At 39.2% G+C, this 16349-nt stretch overlaps 1 protein-coding gene across 17 annotated transcripts in view; it reads right to left on the bottom strand.

Annotated features, from left to right (window-relative positions):
* LOC122551329 (microtubule-associated protein 2) overlaps window positions 1-16349 on the bottom strand; it is a 261856-nt gene that overhangs the window by 61985 nt on the left and 183522 nt on the right. For 11 of the 17 annotated variants that reach the window (XM_087988737.1, XM_043693043.2, XM_043693048.2 and 8 more), the window contains 2 exons: window positions 12286-12330; window positions 1782-1886 (listed from right to left, as the gene is read on the bottom strand). In XM_087988737.1, the coding sequence (XP_087844863.1) occupies window positions 1782-1886; window positions 12286-12330 (150 nt within the window). The remainder of the gene's footprint in view (window positions 1-1781; window positions 1887-12285; window positions 12331-16349) is intronic. The other 6 variants (XM_043693044.2, XM_087988734.1, XM_043693053.2 and 3 more) reach the window with 2 other exon arrangements.

Genomic DNA, 16349 nt, shown 5'->3' with positions numbered 1-16349 from the left:
ACCAGGGGTATGTCGGCTATGTCCAATTCACCTAACCTGCATATCTTTGGGCTGTGGAACGAAACTAGTACACTTGGAGGAAACCCACGCAGATGCAGGGTAAATGTGCAAACTCCACACAGTCAACCAAGGCTAGAATCAAATCTGGTCCCTGCTGCTGTGAGGCAACAGTGCATACCACTGAGCCACAGTGCTGCCTAAATTGCAATGAATTTCTGAATAGACAATGAAAAATTTGAACTGTTGCCAGGGCTTACTTACAATCTTGAGTGAGTGTGCAACATTTGCCTGATTGAGTGTTTGAAAGATGTACTGGATATACTGATTTTCGCCATCTCTCAGATTCTACAATGGTCCCAAGAAATTGGAGTTTAGCGTATATAACATTACAATTCAAAAAAGGAGGCGGGTGGATCAGAGAAATACTGTTCAGTAGTCTGACTCCTGTCATTGGGAAAATGCTAAAATTTATTACTAAAGAAAGGCTTAATGATTCATTTCAAAACCCACAACTTTAATCAGGAAAGTTGATTCAGGCTTGACAAAAGGGAATCATCATTTGGCAAATTTATTAGGACTTTTATGAAAGTAACTAGTAAAATAAAATTAAAGGACAACCATTAGATGTGACATATTTAGATTTTCCAAAGAAATCTGATAAGGTACTGCAGAAGAGGCTAATTCACAAGATTAAAGGTTCACAGAATTGGAATTACCCATGGTTAGGGGATTAGCTAACAGACAGGAAGCAGAAGTTATGGATGAATGCAGCATGTTTGAGTTGAAAAGCTTTAAGTGGTTGAGTGTAGCTGTGGCCTCACATATTTACAGGTTATACTATTCTTAGATGGAGACCAAGAATAATCTACTTTAGGAAACTGACAATACAAAGTCAAGTAGAGATGAAAATTGTGAGGATGACAAAGGTAATGCAACAATGATTCATTAAATTGGTTGCTAGGATGAGAACACTATCCCCAGATGAGCGATTGAATAAATTGGTCCTATAAATCTCTAAACTGCAGCGAGTACGAGTGGTTATATCATTTAAGCATTGAAGATTCTGAAGGCGCTTGACAAAGTGGACACAGATTGTTTTTGCTGGTTTAGGAAACTAGAACTTAATCCCAATCTCAGGATAAGAGGCCTGAGTTAAGGAGATTTTTTTTAATCTTCTATAATTGTGCATCTTTGGCATTCTCTATTCCAGGGGGCTGAGGATGCCCCATCACTGAGTCTTTTTAAGAATGGGATAGATTTTTTGTCTCTCGGAGAATCAAACAAAAGCAGTAATATACTGGAAAGTGGAGTTGAGGTGGAAAATTAATTGTGATACTTGTGTGACAGAACAGGCTAGAGCGTCCATATGATTACTCCTGCTCCTATTTCCTAAGTACCTGTATTCCTATGTAGCCTAGGGATTCCAGCTCAATCCTCAAACACATTATGTACCAACCAATTGCTTACCATGACAACTGATGTTCTTGCACTCACACTCAAAGCTCTTCCCAGTTTCAGCCAGAAACTAAATTAATCTATTTTTAACTTATTTTGTGTTACGTTGTAATGGCTGTCAAAGCAAGATTCAGCATCATCAATCTAAATCAGGTCAAATCAAAAGTAAAAAGAGGAGACAATCTTTGCCCTTAGGATAATGGAAACTATGCCCATTGATTAAATGGTTTACAGCTTTAAGGTGCAGGGATACATTTCAAGTTCCTATTTAAAAAAGCAACATCACTGTCTCATTATAAACATTATCAAGAATATAGCTTCTATACCTGAAGTTTGCTCTCTTGGTAAAGTATCTTGCACTTGTTCTCCTTTCAGTACTGCCACTGCCTCAGCTGTGACCTCCTGTACAATCCTGGCAGAGATCACTTCTGCTGAACAGATATGAGAAATCTTAGTCAGTTTGTGAATGTGATCAAATTTGTTTTGACACTTGAGCCTTCAAAATAAACATGAATACATACAAAGAAGTGTTGATAAGTTATAAAAAAAACTCAATTCAATTAATCAAATAAGATCATAACAATTAGTGTATGAGTAGGGTGTTGAACTCATTAAGCCTACTCTGCCATTATAATAATCTGACATTGGTCTTAAAATCAATTTCCTTTCAAGCCCTCCATCATCCTCTACTCCCTGGCAGATTAACAATCTGTATACCCTCGCCTTAAATACATTCAAGAGTCAGTCTCCACTGTGCTCCATGGAAGAGAACTCCAAAGGGTAATGACCCTGAGACAAGAAATTTCTGATCTCCATCCTGAATGGGAGAACACTTATTTTTGAACTATGCCCTTGAATTCTAGATGTTTTATGGCTTAATACACAACAGGTGCCATATATGAAACTTTAATGTCCTAATACACAGATAGTGAGAAAAATAATATTATTCTGCTTGCATTATTCCACTCATTTTAGTGAATTATTTGCTGTCAATTAGGTTTTGGGTGAATATGTAAAGTAGTGATATGAAATTGCTATAATGAACTGTGTTCAAATGTCATGTCACTTTTAATTTGCCAGTCAGGAACTAGCTGTGACAAAATGGGGTTAAATTGGAACATCATTTTGTTCAGTGGAAAATCATTTTCACTAATGCCAGGTTATCAATCAATGATGGGAAATATTTGTTTTCTGTTAGACTGACAGTTTGGCATTTATCAATTGTTTTCTTTATGAATTGTCAGTAGATACACGATCTATAAAGACTAGATTATAAGATACCCTATAATAAATGTGAGGTGGTGGTAGAATTTGACCATGTCACAAAACTAGTAATCCAGAGACACATCTAATGTTATAGGAACACAGGGTCTAATCCCACAATCGCAACTGGTAGAATTTAAATAAATTAATAAAGTCTGGAATTGAAAATTAATCTCAGTAGTGGTAACAATGAAACTATCATTGATGGTCATACAATCCATTCTTACTCACGAATGTTCTTAAGGGAAGGAAATCTGTTATCCTTACTCTGGTCTAACCGACACCAAAGCCCCAGCAATGTGGTCACTCTTAGCTGCCCTCTGAAATGGCAGAGCAAGCCACTCTGTTCAATGGGCAAATAAATGCCACATTCCATAAAAGAAAGAAAAAGTATCCATATTGTTTACTCCATAGCAACTAAACATAGTGCTTTCTTCTACTTGCATTGGAATGAAAAGGAAAGATGATTGGATAAACTGGAATGAATTGTTGACCATAATAGAAACAGTAAAGAAGAGATGGTATGGATAAAAAGAGCCCCAGAAAATGTGAAGGTAGTATAGGAAATGTTGGATGACTAGAGAGTTTAAACTAAAATGAGACTTTTCAAAATTTGTACCTGGAATGTAGATGCAATTGATTAGGCCTACTTTAATTGCCTGTCCCTACTTGCCCAGAGGGCAAGTAAGAGTCAAATCATACATTGCTGTGGGTTTGGAATCACACATAGGCCAAACCAGGTAAGGAAGACAGACGTTCTTCCCCAATGGAATTAGTGAACCAGGTGGGTTTCTACAACAATTTGACAGTGGTTACATGGTTGCCATTACAACCTTTCCTGAAGAAGGGCTCATGCCCGAAACGTCGATTCTTCTGCTCCTTGGATGCTGCCTGACCTGCTGCACTTTTCCAGCAACACATTTTCAGCTCTGCCATTACAATAGCTTTTTATTCCATATTTTCTCTTTATTGAATTCATATTCTATTATCTGCCATAGGGATTTGAACCCAAGTCCTCAGAACATTAGGCTGATATTCCAGCTTAAGAATGACCATCACCATCATCACCACCACCACCACCACCCCCCCACCCCAACACTGTTGCCCACCACCAACCTCCACCCTCATTTTAACCTAGGTTTGATAATACAAAAGGAGAATCAAGTCTAAAACACAACATGTAGACTACAAGCAAAGCAAAATTTAAAAAGTGATCTAAATAGAGATCAGTGAGAAATATTAAAAAAAGTGAAAGCTGTTAACATTAAAAAGTAAAATAATTACAATGGATGCTCGTGATAAGGCAGAGAAAGGAAATCTTGTAGATACTGAGGAAAGAATAATGTTGAATGTGAACACAGTGTCTGTTTTCATAGAAAAGTGCAGTTTATAGAAATAAAAGGATCCAGAAAGATGTGGAAGAGGGAGTGGAGAAACTTAGTAGAGCCATCAATAATATTTCTGCCTTACCTGTGTGATGATACTCTGGCTTTAAGAGGGTATTTTGTTCTTTTTTTTGAAAAGAGATTTTAGAACAGAGGTGAGGAGCTGTATACCAGAGCTTAGAGTAAACAGCTTGTGAGGTCTTCAGTTTTTTAAAAAAAGTTGGAACAATAGAAGCAGCCTGAATGGCTGTGGTCAAGCTCCCACAGAACAAAAAAAAGCTTTTAGTTTTCAGCAGTTGGGATCTTCAAGAAATAGTTTATTGGTAAGTGCATTGCGTATAGGAGTGGAGAGGTCATGTTGTGGCTGTACAGGACATTGGTTAGGCCCCTTTTGGAATACACTGTTCAATTCTGGTCTGTCTGCTATAGGAAGGACGTTGTGAAACTGGAAAGGGTTCAGAAAATATTTACAAGGATGTTGCCGTGATTGGAAGGTTTGAGCTATGTAGACTGAATAGGAGAGGCTGAATAGACTGGGACTATTTTCCCTGGAGCGGAGGCTAAGGGGTGACCCTATAGAGGTTTATAAAATCATGACCAGCATGGATAAGGTAAAGAGACAAGCACTTTTCCCCAGGGTAGAGGAGTCCAAAACTAGAAGGCATAAGTTTAAGGTGATCGGGAAAAGCTTTAAGACGAACCTCAGGGATAATTATGTTCACACAGCGGTGGTGGTGGAGGCTGGTACAATTACAACATTTGAAAGGCATCTGAATGGGGACATGAATATGAAGGATTTGGAGGGATATTGATCAAATGGTGAAAAATGGGACTTGATTTAATTTAGGATATCGGGTCGGCATGAATGAATTGGACCGTAGGGTCTGTTTCCATGCTGTCAATCTCTATGACTAAGTGGAAGCTACTTTTCCCCCTCTCTCAGTTACAGACAAAAGTTGGGGGTTCTCTGCCTGTTATGGGAGTTGCAATCTGATTTCTGAATTTGCCTTTGTTTATGCGATATTAATACATGGGAACAGTTAATTAGTAATAGTTACCATATCTATTATTCTGTTAGGTTTTCCAGTAAATTAAGTTATTCCAATTCCTTCCTTCTGCTGCATTTTAGCTATAGTGGATGAATGAAGTGTACTTTGCTTTAAATCCAAAGGTTTGACCAATCGAATTGCATCCTTAACACAACACCTTACATTTATCTTTAAAATAAGAAAAGATTGAGTCTAGACTATGTTCTGAATATTTTGAGGAGGGGGGGGAAGAGATGCGGATCTAGTCTGGCCCATAACACCTGTCTATTTATGTTCAAACATTTGACAAGAACAATTTGTGGAGCTTCCAGATGGTTTTAGATAACTTGATGCAGCTATAAGGAAAGACAAGATAGGCTTGGATTGTTTTCTTTAGAGCAAAGATGACTGGGGGGTCCGGGGGGGGGGGGGGGGGGGGCAGTGTTGAATGAGTGAGGTGTATAAGATTATGAGGGGTATGGCCAGTGTAAATAGAGAGCAGCTGTTCTCCTTGTTGACGGCTCAATCACAAAAGGGCATAGTTTTGGGGTAAGGGGCAGGAGATTCAGAGTGGATTTGGGCAAAAAACGTATTCACTCAGCGGGTGGCGGGAATCTGAAATGCACTGTCTGAGAAGGTGCTGTGGGCTTGAAACCTTACGACCTTGAAAATATAATTTAATAACAACTTCAAATATCGTAACATTCAAGGATATTTGACAAGTGCAGGAAATTAGGATTATTGTACTTTAGTACGCTATTTTAGTGGTGGTTATGTCGGTTGTGGACTTGATGGGCCAAAGGGTCTTTTCTGAATTATATGAATCTATGAAATACAAAAGTAAAGTCAGACCTGAGCACAAGAAAGCAAGTCTATTAATAATTTCTGATAGCTGCATATTAAGAAATAAGTTCAAATTTTCAGAGCCTGTGAATTATTGGAATCACATTCTAATCACGTTTATTATGAGTTTACAGTTAATCCAGCTTTTCACAGCATAAAATAAATACATCAGACCAATTCTCTGCAAATTCCTGGATGATTTGCTCCTGTGTTCACCTTATCAGATCCAATTAAATACATTCTCTTTGAGACACTCTCTCTTTCAATTATCTGGATATCACAAAATTGCTGGACTTATATTATTAATATAAATTATTCCCACCACAACCATTTGGGGCTGCTGCTTAACATATAGGAAACTCAGTTAGAGCACATAAATTTTTAGGTCAATCTTGTCACCCACATTTTTGTTTGGCAATAATATTCAGAACTCAAAGATGTTTTGACGTCCAGAAATTATTTCCCTTGTTTCCATCTCTGCCACATGAATGTTTTCTTCCTGGAATTTTCTTCCAGAGAATTCTTTCTCTGGTTAAGGGGATAATCAATTGAGCCTGCTATTTACTTGGATACAGGTGCAATATTGACCTTAATGTTTTGTTATTCTATTGACATTCCAACAGTGTGAAGTGCAAGTAAATCTTATTACCCAATTAACATCACTTGCCATCGCAGCAATTTCATGCATTTTGTTTCTATCATCCGTACAATTCTATAACCCATATCCTCAACTTGGAGCTAGGAAAATCTCCAAAATGTGGATGAAAAAGCCAGGAGTCAAACAATGAATACAATGGATAGACAAGAAATTAGGCAAGAGAACAGAATGAAAAAAGCTCAAAAGTAAGTAAAGAAGAAAATAGCTTGAAAGAATACTATCAATTACAACTGAACGAACTAACCCAGAAAGGATGGATACAAGTAATATTAAAAATTGAAATAGAGACAAGTACAAAACATATGAGGATAATTTTATTCATATTCAATTCTAACAACAAAAGCCAAAATATCTTACTGGAACTTCTAATGCTTTTGATATTATTACGAAACAAAATGTGTCTAATTTTGGGCTGTAGCAAGGATTGCACTTCTTGATGGGTACCAGAAGTCCAGGCAAATGCTAACAGGGACAGCATGAAAGACTTTGCATGCCTTATGCCATGAATTTTCTCCACGTCATCAGGACAGCAATTGCATAATTATGAAATTTACAAAGGGTGTCCATGGCAGCAGGACTGGTGTGAAAATCAGACCCATTTGATCCAGAACAGCCATCGAGGTCAGGGTAACTGACAGGATTAAGAGTTACATGGTCAGCAGCAGGTAGAAGCAGTCCATCATTAAAAGGGTGCTGCTGCTGCAGACTCAGCAGGTAATATTCAGCAACACTTACTGACACATAGGATTCTTCCAATGTGCTTTGGTTAAGACTTCAGAAAAGCCCTGGCAACCCAGAACAAAAAAAGAACCAATAATAGTTTGCTGTAGCTGTGAATGAGAAAGAAGCTCACTTCTTGGTGCAGCCACAGGAGAAACCCAGGCATATTAGTGAAGTTAGCTACCTGCAGGAAAGTTAGAAACGTTCCCATGACTGGATGCTAGAAGGCAGTTTCCAGAATTTACAGGAACATAGTCCCAAGGAGGAAGAGTGAACCACCAAAAAGTGAGTAGTCATTGAGGCAGTCCATGATGGATTGGCTTGAGGAATTCCAAAGCAGTTACCTCAACTGCTTGAACAGTTGATGTGGGATGCAGAATAACTTAAATAGTGCAGGGTTAATTCCCCCACTCGTTGAGGTCAACATAAAGTCGTTGTTTTCTCAACCTCATCCTTCACCTGAAGTATGGTAACTCTCATGTTAAATTCATAATCCTCTGCAATTATGACGACTTTCACTTCACTTCATCCATATTTATTCATGTTAATTCTGGATTTATAGAGTAGCAGTCATGTATTACATATTTGCTGTCCTAAATTTATACAGTACAGCTTATTACTGTTCATTCAGAACTGTATACTCTATTTTCTTAGCAACCACCTGGGATCATAAACTTGACTACTTCTAAAACCATTATAGCCTCTGTTGTTGTGGTTCTGTTCGCCGAGCTGGAAGTTTTTGTTGCAAACGTTTCATCCCCTGGCTAGGCGACATCATCAGTGCTTGGGAGCCTCCTGCGAAGCGCTTCTTTGATGTTTCCTCCGGTGTTTATAGTGGTCTGTCCCTGCCGCATCCGGTTGTCAGTTTCAGCTGTCCGCTGTAGTGGTTGGTATATTGGGTCCAGGTCGATGTGTTTGTTGATGGAGTTTGTGGATGAATGCCATGCCTCTAGGAATTCCCTGGCTGTTCTCTGTCTGGCTTGCCCTATGATAGTAGTGTTGTCCCAGTCGAATTCATGTTGCTTGTTGTCTGCGTATGTGGCTACTAAGGATAGCTGGTCGTGTCGTTTCGTGGCTAGTTGATGTTCATGTATGCAGATTGTTAGCTGTCTTCCTGTTTGTCCTATATAGTGTTTTGTGCAGTCCTTGCATGGTATTTTGTACACTACATTAGTTTTGCTCATGTTGGGTATCGGGTCCTTCGTTCTGGTGAGTTGTTGTCTGAGCGTGGCTGTTGGTTTGTGTACCGTTATGAGTCCTAGGGGTCGCAGTAGTCTGGCTGTCAGTTCCGAGATGCTCCTGATGTATGATAGTGTGGCTAGTCCTTTTGGTTGTGGTGTGTCCTCGTTCCGTGGTCTTTCTCTTAGGCATCTGTTGATGAAGTTGCGTGGGTATCCGTTTTTGGCGAATACCTTGTATAGGTGTTCCTCTTCTTCTTTTTGCAGTTCTGGTGTACTGCAGTGTGTTGTGGCCCTTTTGAGTAGTGACCTGATGCAGCTTCGTTTGTGTGTGTTGGGGTGGTTACTTTCATAGTTTAGGACTTGGTCTGTGTGTGTGGCTTTCCTGTATACCCTTGTAGTGAATTCTCCATTCGGTGTTCTCTGTACCATCACGTCTAGGAATGGGAGTTGGCTATCCTTTTCTTCTTCTCTCGTGAATCGGATTCCTGTGAGTGTGGCGTTGATGATCCAGTGTGTTTTTTCTATTTCCGTGTTTTTAATGATTACAAACGTGTCATCGACATATCTGACCCAGAGTTTGGGTTGAATTTGTGGTAGGACTGTTTGTTCTAACCTTTGCATAACTGCCTCTGCTATGAGTCCCGAGATACCAGACTGTTACACAAATTGGGCAACCCGATCTGGAATCTTAACTAATCATAAATATTTATTTATTCTCTTCTATACTCTCAATAACTACAAATGAGCTTAAACATAATCCAAACCTCTAATGGAATTCAACTCCACCTAACTGAAGGAGTATCTTCTCTTTTTGACACTACCACTGCTTCCTTATATAGGGCTTGTATGAAAATAAATGCTTGCTAGTTGAAACAAAGACATTTCCTACTTAAGGCCATTTCCGATTTTTGCGATTTTGGTAACAGTTTAGGAAAACCCCAATGAACTCAGTCTGAATGCTGGAGACATGAATGTCCATTTGGACAACTTTCTGACCAACATTTCCTATCTCACTCCTTCTGACAAGTATCTAGTTATTGTTCAGCATCTGTTTATATTAGTATAGTCAGGACTGCAAAGATGGTGCAGTGGAGAAACAGCAACTCTGTACTGGTGTGAAAATGAACATCAAATTGTTAGCAACATGCTGTATGTTTTACATATGGTCAAACAGTTATGATAATTTGTTTTACAGAATGATGAATTACACTCTATCTTCTCTGGTGATATAAATTCAAACTTGCTGCTGGATGTTATTGTGAAACAGAAAGCATCGGATTGAGCCAAGCAGTGAATTAAAAGCATTGTACACAGCCTTTTCTCCCCCATGGAGTTCAATCAAAGTTCAAGAGTGGAAAGGGATGAAGTCATGAGAACTAAGAACAGTCTAGAATGAAAAAGAGAAAAAGATCATTGTGAATGTTGCAGGCAAATCTGACATTTATTACCTATCCTCATAATGGAGTTAATTGTTAGATTATTTATGATGACAGTCAGTGGGGATTACTCACATGTAGATCAGACCAGTGAAGCTACACAAGTTCCGTCCTTTATGAACAACTTGTTTTCCAATGACATTTTGACAACTTCATAGTCACTTTTATGTGCTAGAAAAGTACTTCCGTGCATTAAGTCAATACCAGCTTTTTACTTGGAAACGTTTAACAATATACCCAATTAAAAGTAGGATATGAACTCTGAGTCTGGATTACCAGCCCAGACATAGGACAGATTTCAATGCCCATTCTGAAAGGTAGTGTAGAGATGGGAGATGTGGCATTTAATCACATGGGAAGGTACACCTTCTTGCCTCGACCAGTGATAGTCTGGAGCAGAGACGCTGATGCATGGTCTACCTGAAGCCCTGAGGACAGCTACTGAAGTGTCTGGTGGTAATCTCTATTGAAGGTAATGTGGGGCTTCAGACATTGCAAGTATTCTGTCCAAACATGTTACACTATCACACATATATGCTTATTAAAGACTTCTGTCAGTTTCAGGGCAACTGTATTTGCCTGTGTGCTGATTTTAAGAACATAAATTAAAATGCACAAATGACATCAGTAGATATCAGAATGGGACTTTTCATTCATCAACAGTGCTACACAATTTTTAGTTTCCCCATTATAATCAGAAGTTAATTGTTAAAGTCTGGCAATATTAGATAAAGATGATTAGATATAAATGTGAGAAGCAAATTCTGAATATACAACCAGGACTCATATCAGCTACAATCAGGACAATATACAAGATAATGAAAAATATTATGTAAAAGTTAAAACAGTTGTAACAAATAATTTGTCTGCATGTCCCTACTAATCTTACAGGTAGGTATAATAATGAGCCTGATCTTTCAGTCGATCTTCCATATACAGGCCATGGAAAACAGAAGCAAGATCACAGTCAGCACTTCTCTGCATTGTGAAACCACATTGCCCATTTGCAGTTGTATAGTTTTGACTACAGTAAATCAAATACACACCAGTTTATGATATGCATGAGATCCTTAAGTTATAATTGCAAAACACAAGTAACCATAATGCAGCACTGCAATGTAGCATCAACTAGAAATGGCCAAAGATCTGTCTTCATGGGTCACAACGACGTATGCAATTGAGGGATTGGGTGTAAAGCTGAAATCCATGTTCCCAGTTGCTGACAATAATAGCCCTCGATATTTACTTTATTAGTGAATATGTTTAAAATGTTTAACGTTCCACTCTGAACCATTACAAAATTCAAACAGGACAATAAACAAATAATTGCCTGGACTTTGAAGGGAAAAAGTCTATGTCTTATTCTTGGTATCATCAGCTTCACATCTTTATTTTTCTCATTTACATTGTTATGCCTTGGAGACATTCTTCACAGACATGATTTAAAAAAAGGTTTCCATGGCCAGTTATCATGTAAGAAGATGGCTCTATTACCATCTCACTGTTGCGAGATTGCACATGAAACATCAAGTCATTAAGCCAGAACATCCTTCAATTGAACACAGAACCTGTTGATAATATTCCGCTTACTTTCAGCTAAATTATATACACCATTGACACAGATACTATCTTGAAGAAAGTGAGGACTGCAGAATCTGAAGATGACAGTCGAAGAGTGTGGTGCTGGAAAAGCACAGCTGGTCATGCAGCATCCAAAGAGCAGGAGAGTCAACGTTTCGAGCACAAGGTTATGCTCAAAACGTCAACACTCCTGCTCTTTGGATGCTGCCTGACCGGCTGTTCTTGTCCAGCACCACACTCTTCGACATCAGATACTATCTTGGTTTCTCTCGAAAGCTGAATTAACTTATGTATACTCTCAGCATCTTAACTGGTCCCAAGTTGAACATCATGTCTCATGTATCTTATCTACAGGAAATAATTTCTATTTCTGTCTTTGCAAAATCATTTGCCTTCATTTTTACTTCAACCTAACAGATCTAAAGGCACTTAAAATCTTTGAGTACTGCCTCCATGCTCAGTGTGTCTAACTTTCACCTTTAACTGCTGAAATTTATCCTTCAGAAATTCAACTCATGCAGCACTTACATTATCTTAAATGTATATTATGAACTCCAAATCTATATATCTCTGTACATGCAAAGGAAAAACACACTGCTGTACTAAAGCCAAATAATGTGTCAGTCAACAATTTGTGAATGTAATATGAAAAATGTGATCCTGAATTATTTTTAAAATTTGAGCAATGTATCAATTCTTTTCATCATGGACATAATGTAAACCATATAATCTTACCTTCTGGTGCAGGAATTGATTTAATGTCAAAATTTCTTCCAGATGCTGCAAGAAAGAAAATTAGAATAGGGTCAAAGCAAAAAGGTCAAGTTCAGGGAATATGCATATCACCTGATAAGATTAAATGCTACAAATCCAATGTTATTTTGAAGAATTTTGATTTTTGTACAGTGAGGTGCAAGAGATCCATCCTCTAAAAAACAAAGAGGTTCTGGAGCATATTTTCCAATAATTTCTCTTTTCTTTGAGTGTATATTATTTTTCTACGTATTACAATCTTATTATCACTTATCATCGTATTAACACATACATGTATTACCAATCAAGTCAAGATGAAAAAAGCTAACCTTTTGTGTTTAGCATAATTTTTAACCCATTGCAAGCATTGCATGGAAGATTTCCTGGATCATAAGTGAAGATAAGCGAGCAGTGTCCTAGATTGTCACATTGTAACCAAATAAGTAATAGACACTATTATGTACGTTCGTACCTCATTTCAATACATTTATCAGGTAACCTGAAGTACACTCTAAATGCCAAGTTAGTTACCATGTGATTTTAATATTAACTCATATCTTTTCATTCCTCAGTCTTTTCCTTCATGAGTGGCAGAGGTGTACAGCAGATGCTTGGTTCCTGATAACCACAGGCAAATATTCACTAGTTGCTGAAACAGAGAGTCATGATAAGTACAAGAAATGATCCTGAATGCAAGAATGATGATGGACAAAAGACCCTATGATACACCCACCCATTATTCCTTAGAAAACATTAAGATTTTCACTGAGATATTCAATAGGACAACTCATCAAGGAGGACAAGCATGTTTTTTGTATTCAAACCTCAATGAGCACATTTGATTAGTTAGTTATAAAAACAAATTGTGGAGATTAGATTTAGAGTCAGAGAATCATAGAGATGCACAGCATGGAAACAGACCCTTCGGTCCAACTCGTCCATGCCAACCAGATATCCCAACCTAATCTAGTCCCACCTGCCAGCACCCGCCCCATATCCCTCCAAACCCTTCCTATTCATATACCCATCCAAATGCCTCTTAAATGTTGCAATTGTACCAGCCTACACCACATCCTCTGGCAGCTCATTCCATACACGTACCACCCTCTGCATGAAAATGTTGCCCCGTAGGTCTCTTTTATATCTTTCCCCCCGCACCTTAAACCTATGCCCTCTAGTTCTGGACTCCCCGACTCCAGGGAAAAGACTTCGTCTATTTATCCTATCCATGCCCCTCAATTTTGTAAACCTCTATAAAGTCACCCCTCAGCCTCCGACACTCCAGGGAAAACAGCCACACAGCCTGTACAGCCTCTCCCTGTAGCTCAGATCCTCCAACCTTGGCAACATCCTTGTAAATCTTTTCTGAACCCTTTCAAGTTTCACAACATCTTTCCAATAGGAAGGAGACCAGAATTGCACGCAATATTCCAACAGTGGCCTAACCAATGACCTGAACAGCTGCAACATGACCTCCCAACTCCTGTACTCAATACTGTCACCAATAAAGGAAAGCATACCAAACACCTTCTTCATTATCCTATCTACCTGTGACTCCACTTTCAAGGAGCTATGAACCTGCACTCCAAGGTCTCTGTTCAGCAACATTCCCTAGGACCTTACCATTAAGTGTATAAGTCCTGCTAAGATTTGCTTTTCCAAAATGCAGCACCTTGCATTTATCTGAATTAAACTCCATCTGCCACTTCTCAGCCCATTGGTCCATCTGGTCCAGATCCTGTTGTAATCTGAGGTAACCCTCTTCACTTTCCACGACACCTCCGATTTTGGAGTCATCTGCAAACTTACTAACTGTACCTCTTATGCTCAATTCCAAATCATTTATGTAAATGACAAAAAGTAGAGGGGCCAGCACCGATCCTTGTGGCACTCCACTGGTCACAGGCTCCTGTCTGAAAAACAACCCTCCACCACCACCTTCTGTCTTCTATCTTTGAGCCAGTTCTGTATCCAAATGGCCAGTTCTCCCTGTATTCCGTGAGATCTAACCTTGCTAATCAGTCTCCCAGGGAACCTTGTCAAAGTCCACATAGATCACATCTCCTGCTCTGCCCACATCAATCTTCTTCGTTACTTCTTCAAAAAACTAAATCATGTTTGTGAAACATGATTTCCCATGCACAAATATTATCCCAATCAGTCCTTGCCTTTCCAAGTACATGTACATCCTGTCCCTCAGGATTCCCTCCAACAACTTGCCCACCACCAAGGTCAGGCTCACCGGTCTATAGTTCCCTGGCTTGTCTTTACCGCCCTTCTTAAACAGTGGCATCATGTTTGCCAAACTCCAGTCTTCCGGCACCTCACCTGTGACTATAGATGATACAAATATCTCAGCAAGAGACCCAGCAATCACTTCCCTAGCTTCCCACAGGGTTCTCGCGTACACCTGATCAGGTCCTGGAGATTTATCCACCTTTAACCATTTCAAGACATCCAGCACTTCCTCCTCTGTAATCTGGACATTTTGCAAGATGTCACCATCTATTTCCCTATAGTCTATATCTTCCATATCCTTTTCCACAGTAAATACTGATGCAAAATATTCAATTAGTATCTCCCCCATTTTCTGTGGCTCCACACAAAGGCCGCATTGCTGATCTTTGAGGGGCCCTATTCTCTCCCGAGTTACCCTTTTGCCCTTAATATATTTGTAAAAACCATTTGGATTCTCCTTACTTCTATTTGCCAAAGCTATCTCATGGCCCCGTTTTGCCCTCCTGATTTCCTCTTAAGTATACTCCTTATACTCTTCTACGGATTCACTCGATCTATCCTGTCTATACCTGACATATGCTTCCTTCTTTTTCTTAACCAAACACTCAATTTCTTTAGTCATCCAGCATTCCCTATACCTATCAGCCTTCCCTTTCACCCTAACAGGAATATACTTTCTCTGGATTCTTGTTATCTCATTTCTGAAGGCTTCCCATTTTCTAGCCGTCCCTTTACCTGCGAACATCTGCCTCCAATCAGCTTTTGAAAGTTCTTGCCAAATACTGTCAAAATTGGCCTTTCTCCAATTTAGAACTTCGACTTTTAGATCTGGTCTATCCTGTTCCATCACTATTTTAAAACAAATAGAATTATGGTCGCTGGCCCCAAAGTCACCTGCCCTGCCTTATTTCCCAAGAGTAAGTCAAGTTTTGCACCTTCTCTAGTAGGTACATCCACATAGTGAATCAGAAAATTGTCTTGTACACACTTAAGAAATTCCTCTCCATCTAAACCTTTAACACTTGTGGCAGTCCCAGTCGATGTTTGGAAATTTAAAATCCTCTACCACAACCACCCTATTATTCTTACAGATAGCTGAGATCTCCTTACAAGTTTGTTTCTCAATTTCTCTCTGACTATTGGAGGGTCTATAATACAATCCCAATAAGGTGACCATCCATTTCTTATTTCTCAGTTCCACCCAAATAACTTTCCTGGATGTATTTCCAGGAATATCCTCCCTCAGCACAGCTGTAATGCTATCCCTTATCAAAAATGCCACTTCCCCTCCTCTCTTGCCTGTAGCATTTGTATCCTGGAACATTAAGCTGCCAGTTCTTCCCATCCCTGAGCCATGTTTCCGTAATTGCTATGATATCCCAGTCCCATGTTCCTAACCATGCAGAGTTCATCTGCTTTCCCTGTTAGGCCCCTTGCATTGAAATAAATGCAGTTGAATTTACTAGTCTTACCTTGTCCCTGCCTGTCCTGACTGTTTGACTCACTTCTGTTCTCAGCTGTACCCGTCTCAGATCGATCTCTTTCCTCACTATCTCCCTGGGTCCTCCCCCACCCCCACCTTACCAGTTTAAATCCTCCCAAACAGTTCTAGCAAATTTTTCTGTCAGTATATTAGTCCCTTTCCAATTTAGGTGCAATCCATCCTTCTTGTACAGGTCACTTCTACCCCAAAAGAGATTCTAATGATCCAAAAATATGAATCCTTCTCCCATACACCAGCTCCTCAGCCATGCATTCATCTGCTCTATCCACCTATTCCTGCCCTCACTAGCTCATAGCACTGGGGG

This window comes from Chiloscyllium plagiosum, unplaced genomic scaffold, assembly GCF_037043375.1.
Source record: "Chiloscyllium plagiosum isolate Xiang-an unplaced genomic scaffold, Cpla_swu_hap1 HiC_scaffold_7, whole genome shotgun sequence".
In the NCBI taxonomy this organism is placed as follows: Eukaryota; Metazoa; Chordata; class Chondrichthyes; order Orectolobiformes; family Hemiscylliidae; genus Chiloscyllium; species Chiloscyllium plagiosum.
Note: the sequence above shows the minus strand (reverse complement) of the source record. Positions and strands in the feature narration are given on the sequence as shown.